Source organism: Gadus morhua, chromosome 12 (assembly GCF_902167405.1).
Source record: "Gadus morhua chromosome 12, gadMor3.0, whole genome shotgun sequence".
Lineage (NCBI taxonomy): Eukaryota > Metazoa > Chordata > Actinopteri > Gadiformes > Gadidae > Gadus > Gadus morhua.
Genome location: NC_044059.1, coordinates 1,479,434 through 1,506,565, shown reverse-complemented (window position 1 = coordinate 1,506,565; position 27,132 = coordinate 1,479,434). Strand labels below are relative to the sequence as shown.

General features: G+C 45.7%; 1 protein-coding gene across 9 annotated transcripts in view; it reads right to left on the bottom strand.

The window, feature by feature from the left end:
• cep135 (centrosomal protein 135) overlaps window positions 1-27,132 on the bottom strand; it is a 37,261-nt gene that overhangs the window by 6,390 nt on the left and 3,739 nt on the right. For 5 of the 9 annotated variants that reach the window (XR_003978963.1, XM_030373473.1, XM_030373477.1 and 2 more), the window contains exons 4-18: window positions 26,769-26,936; window positions 23,836-24,001; window positions 22,641-22,725; window positions 22,267-22,395; window positions 20,342-20,557; window positions 19,873-19,938; window positions 19,575-19,725; window positions 13,291-13,520; window positions 12,819-12,971; window positions 12,408-12,548; window positions 11,972-12,049; window positions 11,638-11,789; window positions 10,751-10,866; window positions 9,702-9,856; window positions 9,555-9,610 (exon numbers count right to left, since the gene is read on the bottom strand). Coding sequence is in view for 8 of the 9 variants with exons in the window: in XM_030373473.1 (XP_030229333.1) it covers window positions 9,555-9,610; window positions 9,702-9,856; window positions 10,751-10,866; window positions 11,638-11,789; window positions 11,972-12,049; window positions 12,408-12,548; window positions 12,819-12,971; window positions 13,291-13,520; window positions 19,575-19,725; window positions 19,873-19,938; window positions 20,342-20,557; window positions 22,267-22,395; window positions 22,641-22,725; window positions 23,836-24,001; window positions 26,769-26,936 (2,062 nt within the window). In the remaining variant the exon portion in view is untranslated. The remainder of the gene's footprint in view (window positions 1-9,554; window positions 9,611-9,701; window positions 9,857-10,750; window positions 10,867-11,637; window positions 11,790-11,971; window positions 12,050-12,407; window positions 12,549-12,818; window positions 12,972-13,290; window positions 13,521-19,574; window positions 19,726-19,872; window positions 19,939-20,341; window positions 20,558-22,266; window positions 22,396-22,640; window positions 22,726-23,835; window positions 24,002-26,768; window positions 26,937-27,132) is intronic. The other 4 variants (XM_030373475.1, XM_030373474.1, XM_030373476.1 and 1 more) reach the window with 4 other exon arrangements.

The following is a 27,132-nucleotide window of genomic DNA, read 5'->3' as shown; positions in this document are numbered from 1 at the left end:
CGGATGCTCCATCAAGTTTATGCTTGTATGATACATGCACTTTCTGAGTCCCTGCCGGTTAGCTTTGTTGCCACTGGTCCCTTTTTGCTTTCTTAGGTTCTTCTAGCGGTTGCCATATTTTGCTATAGGTGTGGAGAATATGTTGAACTTTGGCTCAGCCCATGGAATGCTGATAGGGGTGAGCGGCCTTTTATTTGGTCCCCCCTTTTCATTAAAGCTTTATATTAAGGTCCTTGTAATAAGACTTCGTTAGGTAATAGGTAATAAGACCCTTATAATGTGAGATTATAAGACTTTTATAAGCACGAAACTTGTTAACTATTTATTGATTGCTTAATAACATTAATAATAGCCTTGAGTTTCTTATAGTTGTTAAAGATCCCATGACATACTTTTTGGATGCTTTTATATAGGTCTTGGTGGTCAACTAATACTGTATTTGAAGTCTCTTTCCCCCCAATTCAGATTCCTAATATCATCCGGAGGCGCACACAGCTTTTGGTCGTGTTCTGCACGATTCTATAGAATACTCCGGGAGCTCCGGCGGGAGTCTTGGAGCTCTATATCTAAATATTATGAAATAATATAATATGATAAATAATATCACGGCCAAAAGCTGTGTGCGCCTCCAGATGATATTCAGAATCTTAACGACTGCGTCAGGTTCTCCGACGTCTCTGGTACCTCCACATCAATCTGAAGTCCAGACTGAACCGCGACATGGAGGAGAAAGGAATTGTTGCCGTTTGCGGACTCCTGGCGGAGCTCTCGCCTTTCTCCTCCATGTCGCAGTTCAGTCTGGACTTCAGGTAGTCAAGCCAAAGTTCCTTTCCCCTAATTCCTTCTCAACCATGGCCGAGATAACCCCCACACGAGTCTTTACTTGTTGTTGAAGTACCAGAGACGTCGGAGAACCCAACACAGTCTAGTCTTTTCACCAAATGGGAGCATTACGCAAGCTTGCGTTATTATGTTGCATGTTATGTGCCATAACACCAACTTTGTTATCCAAATAAAGAACACTCACGCTACAGTGTGTGTATTCACACACACACCTGATGTGGCACTCGCTCGGTCGTAGCTCATTGTCGGGCCAAATTCTCTTGGCGGGCAAAGCAGAAAAAGGGGCGGTTAACCTTTCCCCTTATGATGACATACAGGGAAATTTCCAAAACGCCCCATCTGAGCTTTCATTTGCCCAAAGGCGGAGCAGGATACCCAGGGCTTGCTTTACACCTATCGCCATTTCTAGCCACTGGGGGACCATAGGCAGGCTAGGGGAAGTCATATTAATGTTAGAAAACCTCAAAGTGAAATTTTATCTGCCATGCCACCTTTAATAAAAGCATTACAAACCCATTTATTGAGACTTATCTGTTTGTGATCTGTTTTGTGCCTCATATCAGATCCTTTAAAGGCTTTTATTTTGAAGATAATTATAAAACCAGAGGTTTTGTTTATGCAAGTGTCTGATGACTTGACGCCTAAGCTTGACGAATTGTTTGACGAACGTTTGGAGAACATGTTGGAATATCCAGCCCCGAAACCAGGTCGGTGAAAAAAACAACTGACAGACAAAAGACAGGCACAAGCACATAAAAACATGGATAAGAGGATGAGGTCCAAACTGGAGGAAGACTCTCCTGGTAAGTTTAAGAATGTAATACTATGGTAACGTTAGCTGGTTCTATCCAGCTAGTTGTTTGCCAGCGAACTTTATTGGCTTACATCACTTGCTTTCAGAGGCTTTTGGCGTGCACATTTTTTGAGCTAACGTTTAGCTTATGCTATCATATGAAACTAGTTAACCAAATGTAACTAATAATAACAGTTGTCATGAGAACTTGTCAGGAAGGGGCCAAGTAATACTCCAAAATCTGTCTAGTCCATGATACAGATTAAAATGAATCCTAAATTGTTAAACCTGTGCTGACCCCTCAATTATCTGAATGTAAGCCAATCATTACATTTTCAAAAATATCACCATTACAGAGTATATAGGGAGATTATTTGCCTATCAACACGGCGGATGCGCACGCAGAATGATTGCAAAAAGAAAATTTGTTTGACCAGTTGCCATGGTTATCTCTGTGTGGTTATTTTGCAATTGCGGTGTTAATTTGCATTTTTCAGCGTACTGTTACATTAAACTGTAATCAGACAACACGTTATATGCTAGTGACCCTAGAGCATTGGCTTTCAAAGTGCGGCCCGCGGGCCAATGGCGGCCCGCAGAAACATTCCTGGCAGCCCGCAATGACAACAAAAAAATAAATAGACAAAAATAAATAAATATAAAGAGAAAAGTCGACTCTCTAGCTTTCAATTAAATCCTGTTACATTTGTTAGTTTTAATCCGACTGTACATTACTTTGAAAGGATGAACCTCAGTTTTGTGATTTAGACCTCCCAGAGGTCCACGTGCAATGTTTTTTTTCACCACTGGGATGATGAGAGTGTTTCCCGCCCAATTTTTTTTATTTGGCGGCCCTCAGTCAAATTCTGGGTTCTGGTCAATTGGCCCTTAGCTGTCAAAACTTTGAGAATCCCCCTGCCCTAGAGTATCTGTGGTTTAAAGGCTGGGTCGAATTACGAATTATAAATATGTACACTTTATGTTGAAAGTATAGACCGTTGCGATTCCCATAGAAACGAATGGAGCTGTGATTATCCTTCAAAACGAGAGCTGGTAAATTGTGAAAAATTAATTAAACTATAATCAGACAACGTGGTTATATGCTATAGACCCTATAGTATCTGTGGTTTAAAGGCTGGGACAAATTTCGAATCATAATTATGTACACTTTATGTTGAAAGTATAGACCGTCGCGATTCTCATTGAAACGAATAGCGCGGTGATGATTCTTCAAAACGAGAGCTGGTAAATTGTGAAAAGGAATTAAACTAATCAGACAACACGGTTATATTTAGACCGTAGAGTATCTGTGGTATAAAGGCTGGGACGAATTTCGAATTATAAATACAGTATGTACAATCCATAACGTTAGCTCTCTGGCTCATAGCTCAGCGGACTAGAATACCTCCCGTTGCCAAGTCGTAGCTACGGTCCGTTCTATTTATGTGAAAAACGTTGTATTTGGATTGTAAAACGCATGAAAATATAAATGAATGATCTTGATTTCTTTTCTTTGGCAAGTGACCATGGAATAAATAAGCGGGATAATGCCCTTCGAGGTGTCAAAAACATGTTTGATCGATTGTAATTAAAGGGGAATACTTTTGGGGGGAGATGAACTCAGAGTATACATTTAATAAGCATGCAATACGAATAGGAAGAAGCATAATTATTAAAGTATTTGAATTGTTTTATGTTGGCAAGCAAGAAGTAGAATAAATGGAATAATCAGTCTTATTAAAAGGGTTTGTGCAACCAACCGCACAACAAGACATGATTGCGGCTCTTGTCGGTCTCGTCTCTTTCTGCCTACGACATGCGCGTAGAGCGGTGAGTGACGTAGACTGATAATCCCTCTATACTTCGTTACATAGATATGTACACTGTGTGTCCGGAACTTCAGTGACACCTTCCATATAGTGAACTGCACCCCCTTTTGCTGAATCCATGTCTAAACAGCTTAATTAGGGGTCCAAGCCAACAGGTTGGAACCCTATTGTTTTTGTAAGGATTTTTAGGGGTCCAAGCCAACAGGTTGGAACCCTATTGTTTTTGTGGTGTTTATTAGGGGTCCAAGCCAACAGGTTGAATCCCTATTGTTTTTGTAAGGATTTTTCTTTTTAGGGGTCCAAGCCAACAGGTTGGATCCCTATTGTTACTGTAAGGATTATTAGGGGTCCAAGCCAACAGGTTGGATCCCTATTGTTTTTGTAAGGATTTTTCTTTTTATTATACTTCACGCCTTGAAAGTGGTACCACAGCCCAAACCGTAAATGGTGCCGACACGCCAATTGCATGACTAGATCCAGGTACGGCACCGCTACTCAGATAACCAAATCCAGACACGCCGGTCACTAGGTGGCGCTATACCAAGGAATACGCGTTTGGGGCTATAACTCCCACACCGAACCTCCCACAGTCAAAAACTTGTACCCACATATTCACTGGAGTCTGCTGCATCTTTTGGCATAGGCCACGCCCATTTGCGTCCATGAATATTTTTCGCTAAATCGCGTAAACCGCAAAACTGTTTTTTCCCTACTCCTCCCACATTTCTTGACCAATCGACACCAAACTTTGCACACGACATCTTCAGACGCACACGAACAGAAACCCTCGAACATTTTTTTTATCCGACCTTCGATAACGAAACGGTAGCGTTTTGAATATTGGTTTATTAGCTAAATTAGACGTGGAATATCAAAAATCCAAAGAAACCCAAAATTAGACATCGGATCGAGTCCAAATTTTACACACATGTTGGTGCTAACCTTAATGTCTAATGTTTTTTTCGGCAAAAAACGCTAAACTGTATTTTCGCTACTCCTCCCACATTTCTTGACCAATCGACACCAAACTTTGCACACAACATCTTCAGACACACACAAAATCAAATCGTTAGAAACAATTTTGATCCGACCGTCGACGACGAAACGGTAGCGTTTTGAATATTTGTTTATTAGCTAGGATCACACTTGGAAAATCAAAAATCCCCAAAAACCCAAAAATACACATTGGATCGAGTCCAAATTTAACACGCATGTTGGTGCTACCCTTAATGTCGTTTGATAAAAATTTCGGGAAATTTCGCAATTAGGGGGCGCAATAAACGAGGAAATTGTATATCTTCTACAAAATTTCGCCATTAGGGGCCGCCATAAATGAGGGAATTGTTGATCCCCTAACTGGCCAAAGGAATGTTCTGAAAACGCGTTTGGGGATATAACTCCCACACCGAACCTCCCACAGTCAAAACCGTTATATCCACAGGTTCACGGTAGCGTTTTGAACACATGCTTCGCGTTGTGCCGGCGAAATGCACATTTCTTGGACCCCTGCATAACTGCTTGCAGTTCTAGTTAGGGGTCCAAGCCAACGGGTTGGAACCCTATTGTTTTTGTGGTGTTTATTATTATTCCCCCCTAGAAGTGGGTCCACAGCCCAAACCGTAAATGGTGCCGACACGCCGATTGCATGACTAGATCCAGGTCCGTGAGTTCTACGCAGACGACAAAATCCAGACCTGCCGGTCACTAGGCGGCGCTATACCAAGAAAAACGTGTTTGGGGCTATAACTCCCACACCAAACCTCCCACAGTCCAAAACGTTATACACACAGATTCACTGGAGTCTGCTGCATCTTTTGGCATAGGCCACGCCCATTTGCGTCTATAATTTTTTTTCGCAAAAACGCGAAAAAAGCTTTTCGCTACTCCTCGCACATTTCTTGCCCAATCGACACCAAACTTTACACACGACATCTTCAGACGCACACAAAATATTTTATTCAAACACTTTTTTGATCCGACCATCCACGAGGACACGGTAGCGTTTTGAATATTTGTTTATTAGCTACGTTATACGTGGAAAATAAAAAATCCCCAAAAATCCAAAAGTAGACATCGGATCGAGTCCAAATTTTACACACGTGTCTGCGCTACCCTTAATGGCGATCGATAAAAAAATCGGAATATTTCGCCACGAGGAGAATTCTCTTCGAAAAAATACGCCACAAGGCAGCGCCATAAACGAGGAAATTGTATATCTCTTAATTGGCCAAAGGAATGTTCTGAAAACGCGTTTGGGGATATATCTCCCACACCGAACCTCCCACAGTCAAAACCTTTATATCCACAGGTTCACGGTAGCGTTTTGAACACATGCTTTGCGTTGTGCCGGCGAAATGCACATTTCTTGGACCCCTGCATAACTGCTTGCAGTTCTAGTTTCCTTTTTGGCTTTGTTTACTATTCCGTGTATGGTTCTGCCACCCTGCTCTTCTTCAGGGTTGTCTAAAATGTTAACCTTTGTGCTTCGTGTGATGTATTCTGTGCCTCTGTACCTGTTGGAATGTTGTGACTAGGGCTGTCACTTTTTATTCGAAGTTCGAATATTCGTTCGAAGGAAGGGTGAAAAGTTCGAATTCGAAGTGTAATTCTCCATTCGAACTGTGTGTGCTGCCGTCTCATAAGAACTTCAGACCATTTTAAGTAGTCTGCTTTCGATCCAGCAGAGGGCGCGCTTAAATTTTTATATCAGTTTGACCTGTTGCCGACCCTCTTGGCCTGGCTATCTGTATCGAATGTTGAATCAACATTCAATACAGATAGGCCAAGAGGGCTTTGAAACAAAACGTAACTGAAGAGAACGCGAACCGAGATACGGCTATTAAAAAACTGCTATTAAAAATGGAGAATTGCGAGGAGTACAATGCTGAGCGGACCATAACGACACCATCACATTTAAAAAGCATCGTATGGAAGCATTTTGGCTTTTACACCGTGGGTGGAAAAGTCACAAACAAAGACGAGGCCGTTTGTCGTCTTTGTAAAAGAGAGCTGTCGTACTTATCGACAACATCAAATTTGCGCACTCATCTGCTAGCTTACCACCGAAATGTAGCAGCAGAGGAACAACTGCCGAGCGGAGCAGCACAGAGTGTACAGCCGCGCGTGACAGCATTCTATTCGGCTCACTCAGCAGGCCCCTTACCTGACGCCCGTAACAAGGCCATCACCGGTAAAATCACACGTTTATAATGAGCAGTTATTGTTAATGTGTAAAAGACAGCCGCACTTGTGTGTCGGAGCTTCCTCTTGTTGTGTTTACAAATGTGTTATCAAAGATGTGTTTTTATCCTGTGCTGTTATGAATTCAGTAGGTATACGTGATTTCCACAAGAAATAAAAAGAGCAACATAAAAAATGAAGACTGTTGTCGAATGTATTCGAATTAATTATGGACATTCGAAATTCGTTCGAATTTCATTTTTGGAAAAAGTGACAGCCCTAGTTGTGACCCCTTCGGGGAATGTGTAAGAAGCTGTAACAGACCCCTGGGGGAAGAAGGCCAGTGTTACAACTGATAAGGCACGGCCGCGAACCCCAATCCATGACTTCTTGTGGAGCTTCCATCAATAGATTACCATCTGGTTAACAAAGGCTTTTGGTTTATTTGGGGGACAGCTTCCTTCAAAAACCCGACAGAAGAACTCTGGGTTACATGTAAAACGGACAGTTGGTATCCCGAGAGATGCAGAATGGGGTATCATCCCTTTTCCCAAGCCACAACGTGACAAGAAAAAGTGTGTAATGTGGATCACACTGTGTGGCAGGCCAGAATACCTACTGAATTTAAGCTTGGCATCTTCTGTATGTATTTTTAAGTTTCGAATACACCCCTCCATAGCGTAATGTACCGATTGCTCCTGGAAGAAATTAAATATTTTTTCGCCCAAAACGTCCCCAAAACCTGCTTTGACATACTGTCAGCTGACATTTTCCATATGATTTTGTTATCTAGTCTGGTTTGTTTGTCCGAGTTAGTCATGGTAATGACAGGGGGGCGTGAATTAGCGACAGGTCAATTAGCCGTTTAATAAAGGATTTTTTAACCTTAATAAGCATTGTTCTATAGAGAGCATATTTTACTGCTAACAAATGAAGAATAAAGCTGTGTGTGTATACCTTCATAAAGCAACAAAAAATGCTTAGTAAAGGTTTAACAATGACATAATTAAAGTCTTAAAATCTCACAATAAACATTTTTATTGTGTTAAAACTTCAGATAGTCTTTTTAACACCTTTTTTAACGCATACAAAGAAACATTTCTTCAATTACAAAAAAATATCCTCCAAGTACAAACTAAAATCTTTCAAGTACAAACTAAAATCTTTCAAGTGCAAAAGAAAATCCTTCAAGTACACAAAACAATTCTACAAGTACGGAACACTGAAAGTTGCGCGTGGATCAGCAAGGCGGAAAATTAGTGCAAAAAGTCACGTGACAAACAAATGTCCTGTGATTCACACTACACAACAGCAGGTGACGCTGTTGAGTCAGTTTAAGGCCGCCAGGATGATCTTTTTTTCTCCCCAAAATCTTTATTTGATGCCGGCCAACCGTGTGTGGATTCTATGGAAAGCCAAGAAGGCCACTAACTGGCCCTAGAATGGCGCGGTAAAAGTGCTAAACTTTTCCGTGGAATCCGTGCGGTTTGGCAGGAACAGCGCCACCTGCTGATGTGTAGTGTGAATCACAGGACATTCGTTTGTCACGTGACTTTTGGCACAAATTTTCCGCCTTGCTGATCCACGCGCAAATGCCTTCAGATCCACGCGCAACTTTCAGTGTTCCGTACTTGTAGAATTGTTTTGTGTACTTGTTAGTTTGTTCTTGAAAGATTTTAGCATGTACTTGGAGGATATTTTTTTGTAATTGAAGAAATACGTTTCTTTGTATGTGTAAAACATAATGTATTTGTTTCTGAAGCAAAATGCATTAGTTTGTGAAGGATGTTTTGTATTTGCAAACCACATTGAGCGAGTGTGTGAATCGTTGTGCGTGAGTAAAACACGTTTTGTGTGTGTGTGAATCGTTGTGAGTGAGTAAAACACGTTTTGCTTGTGTGTGGGGTTTTGCCATGATTCGAACTCCATAACTAATTTCTCAGCAGTAGCGGAATTTAACCTAGGTATCAGTCCGCCGCTGCTGTAGCCTACTACCAGGAATATAATACTGCTGCTGAGACACAGCAAGTCCCTCAAAATGCAATGCAATGCAAGGATGGTTTTATTTCTAACATTATTCTATCACCACAGACATTGACATTGACCGTCTGGTGTTATAGCTGATTTGCCTCAGGTGTACTGTGGAGTGGGTAAGACTGTTTTATTAGCAGGCTAGTATGGCCCGTTGCCGTGCGCTAGCCTAGCATGAGCAAACTTTTCAACTAGAAGGACTGAATGAAATGTGTTGAAAACTGTCTCCAATGATAAAGAACACCAAGGCTAACTTGGGAATCAGGCCCTATGTCCAAAATTCCGAACTACCCCTTTAATATAAAGCGTTACCCCCTTTTCTGGTTTTAAGTTGGATAAAACCAATGAAAAACCCACAGCGATATTTTTGAGCAAAGTGTGTTGCCATTTGTAACAAGTTTGTCCAATATCCTGCGTTCTGCCCACCAGACAGAGAGTAGGTGCTGGAGATGGAGACTGAGCGCTCTAAATACGCTCTCAATACAACTACGTTTTTCTTTGTAATTAGAAAGACAATTGTTTAAGGTTAGTCCCTTATGTTTGTTATTTTGGCCAAGGCTCACCCTGATGTTTAGCTTATTCTGGAATAGATATATTTTTACAATAAATATATTTGTTTACTTAAACCAAAACTCTTGAGTTTAGTTTATTTGTTTAGCACAATTGACAACATCTGTGCAAGGTGGGAGCGAAGCCTATGTAGGCTTGTACAGAATTCCACGCCTATTGCCATATCATGATACGCTTGACATGCAGGCTACACATAAAAATTGGGATCCACTAAAAAGAAACAAGCAAGGTTATAAGGATCAAAAGCAAAAAGAAAAAAAAGTTGGCTTCATGTTACCCCCTAGAATGGTCGTAACACTTTCACTTACCTTAGAGAGTTGTCCATGTTTGTGACTGTGATTCTGAGATCATCCAGGGGCTCTTCCTGTGCAACAGAAATAGAGGTTAGGAAATGAGACCGGATGAACCAGACGGGAAGTACAGGAAGAAGGTTGTGACTGGAAGGAAACCGCTACCTTCCTGGCCAGCTCCTCCTGGAGCTTCACCAGCCTCTCGGTCTTGAGGTCTACCTCGTCCTGCAGGGTGTCCTTCTCCTGGTCCAAGGCGGTGATGGACTTGTGAAGAGCAGCCACCTCCTCCTTGTGGGAGGAGCCCACGCCACTCAGCGCCCCTGGGAGGAGGAAACGTATTGACATGGGACTGAGGGTGCACTCACACTAGGCCATCTGGCCGTGGCCGTTTTAGCACCTAACTGTGCTCAAATCTGCCAGTGTGAGTGTGGCCAGTCTGGCCAGGCCGGGCCAATTTGGCCACTTGGGAGAGGTGTGCTGCTACGGCACGGGCCGCTACGGTACAGATGCTAATGAGCCGACACGCGCACACGCACGGCTACGCAACCTGAGCTGGATGACGTATAGTCCATGCGACGACCACGGACATAATAAAGGCGACGAGCCTTCTTTCCCATTAAACGTCAAACATATATCCAAATAAGCAACAGACTCAGCAAAGTGCGAACTGTGTTCTGTGTGTTGTTGTCCATTGTTGTTAGAACTCTGACTGGCGGTATTATGGTCCATGCAGCGGACGCTTGGTGATGACGTGTTACGACGTGATGAAGTATGTACAAGAGCCTACCGTGGCCAGGCCACAGTTGCGACGGCCAACAGCCACGGCCAGATTGCCTAGTGTGAGTGCAGGCCAGAGAACAATGGGGCCATTTGAGCACGGTTAGGTGCGAAAACGGCCAACGGCCACGGCCAGATGGCCTAGTGTGAGTGCACCCTTAGCAACAAACAAATTATTAACAAAATACATAACAAATTCATTCCTCCAGATTTTGACACTGTACGAAAATCACAACTAAATCATGCAAAGAAATCAGGGTAATTAATGCCTTTTTTTTATATAGGAATCACAATTCACATTAAAGTGAATTGAAGTTAACTTAATTTTCTGAATAGATGTGTGGGAAAGAAAATGCAGCAGATGCCTCCATTGTTCTTTGAGTCAGCCCCTTGCAGCCCTTCCCCTCCCCTCGGTTCATCCATGTACAGAAGCTCACCTAGTCTCTCCTCCAGTTGTGTGATGTGCATCTGGGTTGCATGGAGCTCATTGGTTTTGACCGACAGTCTTCGTTGGACGTCGGACAGCAAGTGCTCCATCTGCTCCTGCAGCAGCCTGGACACGCATGACATCATCAACACAAGGCAGACTAGAGTGGGCTTTAATTTCAGCAAAAAAGATACATGTCAGGACATTCAATCCCAATGTCCAACTTAACTGTCTAAGCAACTGTACACATCCTACTTATAGTTGAACAAATGGATGATGCAATTATTGTCCAAACACCCAGCACAAACCGTAATGGGGGACACTTGAGAGAGTCTGTTACTGCAGCGTAGGGCGACACTTAAGAGAGTCTGTTACTGCAGCGTAGGGCTGGGCGATTATTCGAATTTTGACCGCGATTACGATTTTAGCATCGATCACAAAACTATTATAATCAAATTTTTATTATTTATTTTGTTATTATTTTTTTATTAAATGTTTTATAGAAAGTGCAGAAAAGCTGGATACATATCTGTACATTATTTTAGATTCTAAAAAAAAAAATTGACCATTTTGTGCATTGTTTTAAGGCGAAAAGTTCTCAGTTACAAAGTGTTTTTAGGGAGAGACATGCTGAATAAATACATCATGTTTTCAAACTCAAAAATAATCGATTGAATAATCGTGATTTCACTATTGACCAAAATAATCATGATCATGATTTTTTCCATAAACGAGTAGTCCTACTGCAGCGACAATGTAGTGGTGCTACCGTAACTATGGTGACACGGTATTGATGGTACTGTAACTATGGTGTCACAGTGGTGATGCTACTTTAACTTCAGTGGTGTTTCTGTGGATGCTAAATGAGAAGAATGTGCTCTCCTCTTTGGTACCAACCTGAGATTGCTGCTCTCAGCCCTGTGTTGGGCCAGCTCCTCTGCAGTGTGGACCAGAGCTCTTGAGCGTGTCTGGAGCTCCTCCTCCTCCGCCTCCCTATTCTCCTTCAAAACCAGCAGCTGAGAACGCAGCTCCCGCCGCTCCTGCTCCAACTGAACCGAGACGTTGAAGAAAACAGTGACGTCAAAGGAAAAGTATTCATACACTTAAAAGTCAAGATTTCTGTTGGTAGCCCACAGACAACAAGTCACACATATACCATTTCTTTCTTGAAAAGTTATATTTGTCTAATGTCCGAGCAGCAGATTGGTGTTGAATGGCTCCTCAGACTCACACTCTTGATGTTATTCTCGAGCTCTTCAATCCTCCTTTCATCCTGCCGTCTCTCTGTCAGAGTTGCACTCTGGGAAACCTGAAAAAAACATTAACATGAAAGCCTCAACCAAAAATACTAAAATGAATCTAATTTAACCCAATGGCAAGTAATCACCAAAATCAATGTTTAACATTTTGTTAAAATACCAAATATCCTTGAGAAATTTCTAATTCCTTATCTTAAACAATGAATTATGTGACACATCTTCCACTCATCTGAGACATTCCCATCCAAATAATGTACAGCAGACGCATCAAGCCAAAGTAATTTCCAATTGAAATATGTATCTAATGTCGCAATTTTGACAACCCGAATCCTAATCCATCCTAATGTCGTCAGGATCTGGGATTATGGGAATGCATCTGATATTTTGGGGTTGCTACGGCGTGGAGACCTTAAAGCGTTCCATGAGGACGTCTCTCTCTGAGGTGACCAGCTGGAGCTCAGAGTCTGCCTTTTCCCTCTCCTTCCTTAGCCGCGAGATTTCATCAGGAGCCCCCACAGCGCTACGGCCTATCCCTAGCTCCTCCTGCTGCTGAAGTCATGCACAAACACACAGTGAAGTTATAACACACACTGTAGAGGCTGATCATCTAAATGTGTCCCATAACAACAATTCAAAGGGTGCAGAACACCAAATAAAGCTATGCCCACACGCAAAATAACTAATACACTCCTGACAGGATATTTTAGCTAGTTTTCCATCTGTGTTGGATGATGGGTAATGTAAACCGTACTGTTCCAAACATAAATGGCTCCGTCAGACAGACTTGGACTCCAAGATGGGAGGTTCGGTATTTCCTGCCTGCTTGAGTTGAGCCTTGAGCTGGTCTCTTTCTACACGGAGAGCCTGTACGTCCGTCTGGATGTCCTCCATGTGCCGCTCGATTCCCAGAAGAATGCTCTTCAGATCGTCTCGCTCCTTCGCAACGCGCACTAACTCTGCCTCCCCAGGGCTCTTGGAGACAGAGAAGATAAAAAGGCCATTAATGCAATGGACTGAGTTAGGTGGAGATAGTTCAGAATCTGATCTGTGTGACAAATACAATTCTTATTAATATGATAAGATGAAATAGATTCATCCTGGATGGGACATAAATGGATATCAGAACATTCTAATAGGTAAAGAGGTTACGTTGCACAAAATTCAGGGTTGTAATGCACTTTTATGATAATTCCAGATTAAATTAATCAGTCTCACATCAAAACATCAACATCATATAGATATATAACCTTAGCTCTATCAAAATAAGAGCCCTCTATAGACACACACTTACCCTTCGCCTCCTGGAGTTGGGGCTTGACTCCTGGCCTGGGCTCCGGATGGGGCTGAGGCTCAGGCTTTCTGGTCGGCGGACCCTCTTATAGTGCTCTGCCACCTTCCGGTAGTGGTCTCTCTCTTCCTCTAAGCTCCTGACGAAGGCGTCCAGGCGGGACGGAGAGCGCTCCTTCCTGCAGATGCCGTGCTTGGCGCGCATGGTCTCCAGTTCCAGCACTAGCTCTCTGTCTGGTGGGCAGAATGCAGGATAGTGGAGAAACTTGTTACAAACACTTTGCTAACAAATATCGCTATTGGGTCTTTATTGGTTTTATCCAACTTAAAACCAATAAAGACCCCGGAAACCCCAAACAGAACGATAGTTATGTTATTATAACTCTAGTTCTATGATTGTAGGCGTAGCCGTCTAGGCTTCGCCTTATGGGCTTGTCCCGTGCGCGCGCGCTGAAAATTCAAACTATGCACCTATCAGCGTGGGCACCGCCCACATTTCCCACGGTATCGTGTCTATATAACGCGGTGTATACCGTCGCTCATCCTCCACGCTTTTCTTTCAGCATTTGGAGGGTACAGCAGGTGGGAAACTAGACGGCTACGCCTACAATCATAGAACTAGAGTTATAATAACATAACTATCGTTCTATTTCATGTAGGCTACGCCGTCTAGGCTTCGCCTTATGGGCTAAGGTGAAGCTGCGAGCGGAGCCCGATCAATGTACTCCTGCTGGACCCCAGTCAAAACGACCTAAGTCACCAGAGCACATTAAGACTCAAAAAGCCAAGGAAGTGTAAAACACAACAGCTTTATAAAAACTAATTCCTCCTAGATCAAGCAAGGCAATGATCAAGGGAGAAAAAAGTGAGTCTGTAAAGACTCCGGCTCTATTCCGTGCTTCATGGAACCCATGAAAAGGAAAAGAAAACCAGAGCAACACGGTTTCCATTAGGTCCGCTACTACCGGGGGCGGAGCTACGGAATTCGGCTCTCCAATAATGGGACTCTCTCGGCCGTTTCTTATTTGAAGAAAACGGCGGGAGTGCCTCACTGGTAAACAAAACCACCAGACAATTGGCGAGCCAATAGAAAAACCCCCTAGCCTGTTTTTCATTTCAAAAAAGGTGGGAGAGTAAGAGACTGGTAATCAAGACCAACTCGCCAGCCGGCGAGAGGAAATCCAACCACGCCGCTTTAAAGAACATGTCTATATTCTTAAGCCGTAAAAGGGGTCCCGGACTCTAGCACAGAGTTGCCGAGTGAGCCCCTGGACATGTCTAACATGTAAAAACGGACAAAGGGGCCGGGGGAAGACCAAGACGCAGCCGCGCAGATGTCTTCCACCGAAACGCCCTTGAGTAGAGCCGTTGAAGCGGCCACGCTCCGTGTGGAGTGAGCTTTAACGCCCAACGGTGGCGCCAAGCCCTGCCGAGAGTAGGCTAGGCAAACACCCTCACATACCCAGCGAGAAAACCGCTGCTTAGAGAGAGCGCGGCCCCTGCTAGCGTCGCTATAACACACAAACAACTGTTGTGTGGAGCGGAACGCTGCCGAGCGAATCACGTACATAGCCAACGCCCGAACCGGGCACAGGAGATGCAACTCCGCCTCGCCTCACTAGAATGAGGCGGGGGGTGAAAAGCCTTAAGCACAATATCCCTCGACCGAAAAGAACTATTAATGTTCTTCGGGAGGAACGCAGGATTAGGTCTGAGCAACGCGAAGGAGTTGTCCTCGTTTAGCAACAAGCAACTCGGGCTGACAGACAGAGCGGTTAGCTCACCGGCCCGCTTGGCAGAAACCAAGGCCAACAAGAGCGCCGTCTTAAATGACAGGGCATCCAAAGGGGCCTGGGAGAGAGGCTCGAAAGGATCCCTGGACAATCCGCGCAACACGGTGGGGAGATCCCAGCGTGGTGTAAGCACGCGTGAAACAGGCCTAACCCGTCTAGCCCCACGCAAGAATCTCTTGACCAGTGGATGGCTGAAGATCGGTCCACCATCACAGCCTGCATGGCCAGCCGAAACGGCTGCCGCATAGACCTTGATAGTGGAGAAGGCCAAACCTTTTTCCAATAAGTTTTGCAGAAACGAAAGCACGCTTCCCACCTCGCATTGAGATGGGACAGCGTGGTTCGTCTCACACCAATTAGAGAAGGCGCACCACTTCGCCGCATAGAGGGAAGAAGTAGAAGGCGCACGAGCACTCTGAATAGTGTTGATAACCGTCTCAGGCAAACCTTTGCCCTGCAGGATCAACCTCTCAGGAGCCAAACCAACAGCCGTCCCGAGACATCGGGCGGGTGGTGCACCGTCCCGTGGGCCTGTGAAAACGCATCCGGCCTGAATGGTACTGGCCAAGGCGCCGACCGCGAGAGCGCGGCAAGCTCTGGAAACCACAGAGCTGAACGGTTCTCCGGGGCCACTAATATCAGGGACAGTCCCTCCTGTCTGACCCGTTCCAGAAGAGGAAGGATCAGCTGGAGCGGGGGAAACGCATACAAGAGAGCCCGCGGCCAAGGTGTGTGTGCCAACGCATCTACCCCCAACGGGGGAAGATCCCGAGGGCTGAGGGAGAACCACCACCTGCAGTGCGTGTTCTCCCGGGACGCGAAGAGGTCCACCTGCGCTGTCCCGAACCTCTGCCAGATCAGTCTGACAATGTCGGGATGTAACCGCCACTCGTCTCGGCGGGGACCGCCTCGAGACATGAGGTCCGCCCCAAAGTTCTGGGCGCCCGCGATATGCAGGGCTCTCAGACTGCGGAGATACTGATGAACCCAAAGCCAGAGCTCGACCGCCTTTCGGTGGAGAGCAGGGGAGCGGACTCCCCCCTGTCTGTTGATGTACGCCGCCGCCGACACGCTGTCTGTCCTGATCAGAACGTGGCGGCCGCGCACCAGGTGAAAGAAATGCAACAGCACTTTCCTCACAGCGTCGAGCTCCAACACATTTATGTGTGCTGTAGGGGGCGTGCGCCACTCGTCTCCGACCGAGTGAGAGAGGCACGTTCCTCCCCAACCCGTCAACGAGGCGTCCGTGAAGACCACTACGTAGGACGTCACCCTGCCCAGTGGAACACCCTTGAGAAGGGCGGCGGGTCCTTTCCAATATTCCAGGTCTGGCGACACCGAACGGGGGACGAGGAGCACCCTGAGCTTGTGTCGCCTGGGGTCCAAACGTTGGCGAGCAAACCACCGCTGGAGTCTGCGCATAAAAAGCAGACCCAGGGGGACCACGGGGTGGGCAGCTGCCATCAGCCCCAACAGGCGCATGGTGGACAGTGCGGTCACGTTTCTGCGAACGTGAAAACGGGAGAGCGCCGACAGGATGGCGTCTCGCCGAGGAGGCTAAAGCATCGCTGAGACTAGGCAAAGCCCCAAGTAGACTGTCTGCCGGCTGGGGAGTGGGGAGCTCTTCTCCCAGTTGATGGCAAAACCCAGGAAGGAGAGATGGTTTATCACCAACATGGTGTCCCTTCTCGCGGTCTCTTCTGAGTTGCTCAGAATAAGCAGATCGTCTAGGTAGAAGAGAATCCTCTTTCCCTGACGTCTGAGCGGTTCCAACGCCGTCTCCACACACTTCGAGAAGGTGCGCGGAGCCAGGGAATAGCCGAACGGCAGACACTGGTACTCGTACGCCATCCCCATAAAGGCAAAGCGGAGAAACTTCCTGTGCGCCTGCCGAACAGGGACGTGGAAGTAAGCATCCTTGAGATCCGGGGATGTGAACCAATCGTCCTCTCTCACACACCGGAACAATGCTCCGACCGTGAGCATTCTGAACTTCCTCGTGGCAACGAATCTGTTGAACACGCGAAGATCCAGAATAGGTCTCATTTCCCCTGACTTCTTGGAAACCAGGAAGTAGCGGGAATAAAAACCTAGGTGAGACTCGTGGGGGGGAACGACAGTGATGGCCCCCTTTACCAAGAGACGTGCCACCTCTGCTGCCAGAGCCGTGCTCGCAGCCGGGTCCCGTAGCGTGGTCTCCACCAACCCCATAAAGGGTGGGGGACGACGCTTGAACTGTATGGGATGGCCCCATCTCAACGTGGTGTCCAACCACGATGGCAGAACGCACCGCTCTTGCCAACACGCATAGCGGTTGGAGAGAGGGCGAGCCGACAGCTGAGGAAGACCGTCCAGGAATAACCCGTATTCCTCTGCCCCTACCGCCTTCACACTGCGTGTGAACCAAGGGGGGCTTCCCACGAAAGGGAGGAGGCTCAGCGAGCGTAGGAGACGTACCACAACTAGCAGTTGTAAAAACAACGAGCTGTCTAGACGTCGCGCTCGTGCCCGCTGAACAGGGAGCGAGCCGTCCGGCCGCAGCACCTGTGCGCATGCGCTGTCCGCAGGCTGTAGCCACAGCGCGCGGACCCATCTCCTCACCTATAATGTGGGGAACCAGGAGACCGTGCAACGAGTCTCTGATCCGTCCACGAGGCTCCAAGGGACGCCGCTTCTTAGAAGCAGGTGAACCAGAGGCCATGTGAACACGCCGTCCGACCGCCACCCTACAGCCACCGGGCTGAGAGGGGGAAAGAGGCAACATGGAGGAGCGCACTACAAGCGTAGGACGCAGGTGGCCTGGGGAATATCGCTCTTTAGGTACCATGTACTGCCGTTCGGCCGAACGGTCTTTACTCTTTTCTTTAATAGGGAAAGAAAAAGTAGGAGCAAGCGTCAGGAACTTCCCGGTCCGTGGCGCTGTTGCTCTCCCCGTGCGCGGCGGCTGCGGCTGCTGCACCGGGGCTGGAGTCGGAGGCGGCCCCATGGAGCGCTGGGACCGGCCTAGACCCCGCTTCCTCTCAGCCTGCTGGCGGGAGGAGCCCGTGAGAATCGTTCCCGAACCGGGAACGATTCTCACGGACTGACTGCTGGTGCGCGAGCACCTCGGAGAACCTGGGACCAAATAGTCCATCCGGCGCTAGTGGACCCTGGACGAGGCTGGCCCGCTCTCGTTCCGGCACCGCAGTGTGGGAGAGCCATATGACCCTTTGAATCATGGTAGCCCACGCCATATGCTGGCCGGCCGAAACGGCTATCGGCTGGCATAACTGAAGGATGGCGCTGGAAAAGCGGGAAACCGCCAGCCATCTCGCGGCTTCCTCCGGGCCGTAGGCCTCCCTGTCAGCCGACAAGGAGACCATGGCAGAGGAGAGCAGGGCGATGTTGTTGACCGCCGCCGCGGATTGAGAGGCACAAACGAACACCCTGTCCGTTAGGCCGACAATCTGCTTCTGGAGGCGGTCGGGGGGCAGCGGCTTTTCGTTAAGGAGCCATCCGACGCCCGGACAGAGAAGCGCTGCCAGGGGAGGCTCCAGACGAGGGATCCCCCTCGCCTGAGTATCGGCCCACCCCTCCACGTTGGTGACATCCGTGTAGGATCTTACCGGAGCCTTCAGGGTCGAAGGGTCCTCACCGGCAGCAGTAAACAAGTGCTGCAAAGGCGGGAACAAGGGGCACTGGGTAACCCGCCGGGAAAAAGATGGGGTGCGAAAGCACTCGCCCTGCATATCGTCAGATACGGGGGCGAGAGGCGGGGACGGCATGGGAATCCCTTTGATGGCCGCCGCCTCACCCATGATCTCCCGGAAGAGATCGGTCATCCGGCGCGGACCCTCGTGTTGTATGACGGTGGCGGTTGTAACCCGAGAGCGGGAAAAACCGGACGCCGAGTCGCCGAAGACGTCGTCCAGGGAGGCGTCGATGATGCCATCGTCGACGTCAGGTCCGAATAGGTCGATGGCGTCAGCCATTTCCACCGCAGGGGAAAAGAAGAGATGCCTGGAGAGGATCCCCTCTTCAGGTAGCTCCCGGCAGGCGACACAGGAGACGGGGGCCGCCATAGCAGCCGCGGCGTGGTCGGCGCCGAGGCACCAAAAGCACGACAAGTGCCCGTCACCCGGTGCCAGGGAGGCGGGACAGGAGGCGCATAGGAGTCCTGAAAAGGACCTAGCTCTAGGTGGCCCTGAAAAGGGCCGTTTGTCCGCGGCCTCGCCCGAGCCGCTGCCACCGGCTTGGGAGATCCGTGTTGAAGTTCTCATCTTCTTAATAGTAGTTCTCAATTTCTCGCTGATAAGCACAAGTGCTGAAAGAAAAGGGAGGATGAGCGACGGTATACACCGCGTTATATAGACACGATACCGTGGGAAATGTGGGCGGTGCCCACGCTGATAGGTGCATAGTTTGAATTTTCACGGGACAAGCCCATAAGGCGAAGCCTAGACGGCGTAGCCTACATGAAATAGAACAGGTTTTTACGTTGAGAAAAGCAGCCTACCGTTTGCTGTCATTTTCTCTAATTTGTCCTGAAGCCTGGCTTTGTCTTGCTCCATGAAGTTCCCCAGACCCTCCAGCTGGTCTCTCTGCTGCTGTACTTCTACCAGCTGGTCACTCAGACGGTTCCTTTCATAGTCCCCGTCAGACTGATCCTGAATTTCAATTAAATGAAAGGTAAGGCTAGTTATTAAACTCTGAAACTGAGGATTACACTTTAGTCGAAGTAGCCCTCAACACCAACAAATCTTTCTGCATGAATGCAAACGACTGAGACAGAATGACAAAATGAATATACATACCCTTCTAATTGTTTGGATGACATTCTTGAGGTCTTCGATGGTGTTCTGATGCCTCTGAATTTCCTTCTAATGAGAAAACAAAGAACCTGTGTTGTATTTTTCTTCGCGTTATGATGATTGGCATTTAATTTATCCATGAAATGGCATTGCTTTAGCACGATTCAATGTAAATTAAAAGCTCAGATGACGATGAAAAGTAAAAGTCTAGCTTTCTTTGGCACATAATCAACAAAGAAAGCCAAACTATTTGGGGGGATACGGGGCAAGGTATTTTATTAAAATCCACTCTTTTGTTACTAACAAAATAACCAAGTTGCCATTACTAACCAAAAAGCCCAGTTTTATAAAAGGCCATTTCCCATTCCCCTTCAAAAGCACCACACTGCTGCTTCAACATCTAGGTCCATATCCAATGACCACCTTCCCTTTTCCACCCCTCCATCCCATCCAGTAGCCCTCCCCCTCCGACCTGGGCCTCCTGCAGCTCCTGGTGGGCCTTCTGCAGAGCCAGCTCCTTGTCCATCTCCAGCTGCTTGGCCAGGTGGTCGATGTGGCTGAGCTCCTGGCACAGCTCATGGTTCTTCACCGACAGGTCGGCAAACTCGCTGGAGGCGTCCTGCTTCCTCTGCTGCGCTGCCTCCACCTTCTGCTCCATGGAGCTGTTGGCCGCCTGCAGGTACTCTATCTGTAGGAAGGAGAGGTCACACGGTGTGTTGGGTCGATGTGCTCTGTGAGGAACAATGAGCAATGAGCATGGTTCGGTAGTGTGTAGTTGGACTCTCTAACCAGAATGAGGAGTTGTTGATAGGTAAATTATTAAATTGTGAGTCAGGGATTTATTGTATAATGTATATATGCGTTACCAAGAAAGTAAAGGGGAATTTCATATTTTGATACATCATCACTGCATCCCTTGAAGAATTGTTCATACAACCCCAAATCCAATGAAGTTGGGACGTTGTGTAAACAAACGTGAATAAAAACTGAATACAAAGATTTGCAAATCTTTGTATTCAGTTGAAATTGAATACGCAAATAGTCACTCATTTAGAATTTCATGCCTGCAACACGTTCCAAAAAAGCTGGGACAGGGGCAACAAAAGACTGGGAAAGTTGAGGAATGCTCAAAAAACACCAGTTTTCAACATTCCACACGTGAACAGTTTAAGGAAACAGGTCAATGTCATGATTGGGTATAAAAAAAGGATCCCCGAAAGGCTCAGTCATTCACAAGCAAGGATAGGGAGTGGTTCACCACTTTGTGAACTGCGTGATCAAATAGCCCAACAGTTTAAGAACATTTCTCAACATACAATTGCAAGGAATTTAGGGATTTCATCATCTACGGTCCATAATATCATCAAAAGATTCAGAGAATCTGGAGAAATCTCTGCATGTGAGCGACAAGGCCGAAAAAACAACATTGAACGCCTGTGAACTTCGATCCCTCAGGCGGCACTGCATTAAAAACCAACAACAATGTGTAAAGGACATTACCACATGGGCTCAGGAACATTTCAGAAAACCATTGTCAGTGAACACAGTTCGTCGTTACATCTACAAGTGCAAGTTAAAACTCTACCATGCAAAGCGAAAGCCATGTAACAAACAACACCCAGAAACGCCGCCGGCTTCTCTGGGCCCGAGCTCATCTGAGACGGACTGACGCTAAGTGGAAAGGTGTGCTGTGGTCTGACAAATCCACATTTCTAATTTTTTTTGGAAATGATGGACGTTGTGTCCTCCGTCCCAAAGAGGAAAAAGACCATCCGGATTGTTATCAGCGCAAAGTTCAAAAGCCAGCATCTGTGATGGTATGGGGATGTGTTGGTGACCATGGTATGGGTAACTTGCAAATCTGTGTGGGCACCATTAATGCTGAAAGGTACATACAGGTTTTGGAGCCACGTATGCTACCGTCCAAGCAGTTACGTCAGGGACGTCCCTGCTTATTTTAGCAACCCGGACTGTTGAGTAACTGAAGATGTACATCAAGCCAGAATGTGAAAGAATTCCACATGCAAACCTTCTACAATTGGTGTCCTCAATTCCCAAATGCCTATTGAGTGTTGTTAAAAGGAAAGGTGATGTTAAAAGCTTGTAGCTTTTTTGGAACGTGTTGCAGGCATCAAATTCCAAGTGAGTGATTTGCAAAAAAACAATACCGTTTATCAGTTTGAACATTAAATATCTCGTCTTTGTACTGTATTCAATTTAATATAGGACTTGCAAACCATTGTATTCTGTTTTTATTGAAGTTTTAAACAACGTCCAAAATTCATTTGAATTGGGGTTTTATTATATAAAACCAGTAAGGGCCAACACTTGCCTCAAAGTCATTTTTCAGTCACTGCAGGCAGCAATTACACGTGCATTGAAATAGATTCCACTGACCTGCAGGTTGAGGTGGGCAATCATTTTCTCATTGCTGACATTCTGGGCCTCTAGGGAGATGACATCGTGAGGGCGTCCCCCGCTAAGGGCGTGGTTCAGACGCTGAACCTCTTTATCACTCCCTTGTATCTACGAGCAGGAGATGGAAATATAAGAGACATAAAAGCGTTTGGATCATTGTAACGCGCGCGCGCGCGCGCACGCGCACGCACGCACGCACGCACGCACGCACACACACACACACACACACACACACACACACACACACACACACACACACACACACACACACACACACACACACACACACACACACACACACACACACACACACACACACACACACACACACACACACACACACACACACACACCTGCTGGTTCAGCTGCTCCATACAGTCCTGGGACTTTTCCAGATCCAGTTTGACCATCATGATTTCTTCCTGGAGCTCCTGAATCCTAGAAATATCAATCAACCAAAAGTGATTTTTTAGAATGACTTGTGTAAACACAGTTTTATGATGGAAACATCCCTCTGTGTGTCTAAGTAACTAACTGTTTACCATTAATAGCCTTAGACGCTTTCATACAAATAAATGTAATCTTTTATCAACGTATGACTCTTTTGAGGTAATGTCTCGGCATTACCGCATACAGATGCCCCTTTCACACCGCCGCAAAATCGGGGCCGGTTCCGGGCCAGTTCGGAGCTAGGGCCAGGGCTTTGGTTTCACACCGCCAAAGAACCGGCTCCGGCCCCTAAAAACCGGTTCAACTCTGGCCCCACTTTAGAGCTGGGCTAGAACTAGAACCGCTTTTACGCCGGGGGCAGGGGGCGGAGTTATCCGTACCTTCATAAACAGGAAGACCAACGAAGACCGGCATTTTTTAAAACACCGAAGTAAACAATGGACGTGAATCCGTGTATGGTTCTTTTGTTTTTTTCTGATTTTGTTTTAAATCGGAATATTCAAAGAACGAACCATACACGGATTGAATCGAAGACGAAATTGTTGTTGTTGTGTTTGAAACTGGCGCGAGGGTTCTTCTGCGCGCCTATTGTGTGGTGGTTCAACGCGTCAACGCGCCAACGCAGCTAGATGAGTCCATGTCCATGCAAGTGAACGGAGCGTTCCCTCTTCGTCATAACTATCAAACCAAACATCCTTCACATTCACCGAGCGAACATTATGAAAGTAAAATGCACATTTCTCGCTAAAAATGTTTCCATAAACGCATTTTATGGCGTAACTATGTTACTATTTCCACCCAGAATAAAGAAAGATGTCAGCCGTATGCTTCTGTTCAAGCTCGCTAGCCGAGACGTTTGCAGTGACGTCATGACGTTGCTCACGCCGGCTCCATGGCTGGCTCTGGCCGGTGTGAAACCAACCGGTTCTTAACTGGGGTAAGGCTGGAACCAGTTTGGAACTGGCCCTAGCACCAGCCCGGAACTGGCTCTCGGTTCTTTTTGGTGTGAAAGCGGCAAGAGAGAATGACTGGCATTTGAACTCTGAACCTTTCAAGGGCAGTGTGACAAAATATGGTGAAAGACGTGGAAAAGCCAACCTCATGTCTGCCATCTGCAGCAGGTCAGCGATGTAGGGATCGTCTGGCTGTGGCACGGGATATGCAGAGGTGGCAGGCGGAGGTGTGAGCTCGTCTATCTGCATTCTCTGGCGTCTGAAAGGGATGCTGCGCTTCTTCCCACCTATCAAATGGAACAAATCTGTTCCTGTGCAAGTGCAAAGATGCAATTCCAATAACAATAAGTAACCACAGATATTTATTTTCAGAATTATTAATTCATTGACTGTATGGTGTTTAAGGAGCACTGCCAAGTAGAAGGCACACATATCCATGGTTACTATCAAAGAGTAATAATAATAGTAATAATAAATGAAATGTATATAGCGCTTAATATGGTACTCTAAGGCGCTTTACATATTGCCCTATCAAAACTATGTAAAACAGACTAGGAATAAAAGAAAAACAGAGGTTAAACATGAAGAATAAGGTGGGAGTTCGGTGGGGAAGGCTAGTGTGAAAAGGTATGTTTTGAGGGCAGATTTGAAAGAAGAGAGGGAGAAGAGTAAAGTCTGCACATTGTAAATATCTAAGGTCATGTGGCCACATGATTTTGTCAATGTGGTCACATGATTGACCGTCCCTCGTGTATTTGTATGGGTCAAATTCCTTCTCGCCCTTGCGCTGTCGAAGCTCCAATGTGATCTTTTGCTTATTTTGTGTATGCCTGTGTTGTTACAGGTGCAGTAGATAAATTACCACAATAATTAATGTTAACTCTGTTTTGATTTAATTTGTTTTCTTTAACCTGTGTGGCAGACACTGTTATTTACATGCTGTTTATATGCTGTCACATGTGATGTGTCAGCTTGCGCAACAAACGTATTTGTATTTGAACAAGACTAGTGATTGACCGATATATCGGCCGGCCGATATTATTTTCAGGCTTCCAATACTCGTTGGTTTTCCGGGCGAATATTCGAATACTCGTTCCAGAAAAAAACACCATCAAAAACAACATTAATAATCCCTATATACTCCCTGGAACCGATTTTGACAGTATCTGCATATTTTGTTGAAGATTTAATAGCTTTTGAATGTTAATTAGTAGGCCTAAGTAGGTTGAAGTTCCTTAGTTTTTCCGCGTGAAAGCGAACAGCTGTTGCTCCGTTCCAAATCAGCTGTTCTCTGCCATCTCAGCCCTTACGGGAGCTTTTCTATTCATCCTGGAACGTGCATCTTTTCAGAGAATTTGTACAATAAATCCATAACAAATACCGAATATTGATTGTCTTATGTGTCCATATTACATCTATTATATTGACCGGGTATTCCCAAGACGCTCACGCTCTGCAGCAAGCCAGTCACAGTTGATTGGCGCGGCGCTGTACAGTAGGGCTGGCCCGAATGCCATTTTTCAGGCTTCGAATACTCGTTGGTTTTTCCGAGCGAATATTTGAATACTCGTTCCAGAAAAAAACACCATCAAAAACAACATTGTTAATCCCTTTATACTCCCTGGAACCGATTTTGACAGTATCTGCATATTTTGTTGAAGATTTAATAGCTTTTGAACGTTAATTAGTAGGCCTAAGTAGGTTGAAGTTACTTAGTTTTTCCCTGTGAAAGCAAACAGCTGTTGCTCCGTTCCAAATCAGCTGTTCTCTGCCATCTCAGCCCTTACGGGAGCTTTTCAATTCATCCTGGAACGTGCATCTTTTCAGGGAATTTGTACAATAAATCCATAACAAATACCGAATATTGATTGTCTTATGTGTCCATATGATATCCATTATATTGACCGGGTATTCCCAAGACGCGCACCCTCTGCAGCAAGCCAGTCACAGTTGATTGGCGCGGCGCTGTACAGCGAACGTAAACAAACAACTAAGCTAAGGTTTAAAGTATTACTTTTCCTCCAGAGATCCCGCTAATGTTGTGTCATAAAGTAAAGGGAAACAAGATATCTATTCTTCCTCCACCTCTCTCGCTTCTCTGCTTGGTGTCGCTGACGCTTATAGTTTGCCTCCCTCGCTCTGGTAACGTCACGTACGTGAAAAAAGAAAAAACGAAGCTCCGAATACTGATTTAAGCTTCGAATACTAATTTTCCGAACGAGTATTCGAATATTCTAATAATTCGGGCCAACCCTAATTAATACATCGATGTGATTGATTAATGTTCTGGGCCAGGGAAAATCCAGAATATACATGAGTATATTGCTCGTTCCCAGAGTGGGGTGAGGGGACCAAACCGGTCCCCTCACCAGACTCAAACACCACCAACCTATTTTACCACCTACGAATGAATCACGACAAACAGTACGGAGAGAGTCTACAGATGAAATCAACAAAAGAACAGTCGTTGAGTGCTTTAAACTTATTTGTTATATTATATATTTTTATATTTTGAGCCTTAATTTGCTGCATTGGTTTAAACTTGAAAGTGTTCCATGTTTACATTTCGTATTTTATAGACCAATATTTATGTTAGGCCTGTATTCATTTTTGTTTGCCTCTACAATACAAAGTTCTACTGTTAAAGACTATTGGTAAGGTTGGTTTTAATATTTTTGAAAACCAACCAAAAAAGTGTTTTCTATTTACCGTTTTATATTTATATATTCATATTTAATATTTTGTTGCATGCATCATTTGCACAAATGTTCTAAATAAAAGGAGACAAATATTCATGAGTATGTTATCTTTATTTGTAGAGTATATAATTCAAAATGTAATACGAAATAGGCCATTCCATGTGGTCATTTTATATAAACTAATTATTCATTGAATTTACAGAAAATGTGCTATATTGTGATATATATCGTTAACGTTAATATCCCGATAACGATATATATCACAATATAGCACATTTTCTGTAAATTCAATGAATAATTGGTTTATATAAAATGACCACATGGAATGACCTATATCGGGATATGATATTTTGGTCATATCGCCCAGCCCTAGTATTACCTGGTGTCTGTACCACAGCTTGCATGTTCTTCTCTTGTAGCTGCTGAATGCGTTCCGACTTGGTCTTACTGTCCTTCTCCAGGCAGCGCACCTTTTGCACGTACTGGTTGTTTAGGAACTTCAGGTCAGTGGTGTCGTTCTCCTGTTTTCGGACATGTGACTTGAGCTCTAAAACAAGAAAGAGATACTACGTTTTGGATAGGGATAAGGAGTACTTTTGTGAATGTGACTATTGTTTAACTTTCTAGATGGTAATTCAGCACAACATTATGAACACGTTAAATTAATGTTAGGCCTGCTTTAGGATTTGAGATAGCGTATCCACTGATCAAATGTCAGAGGGGGCTCTGTAGAAAAAATCCTT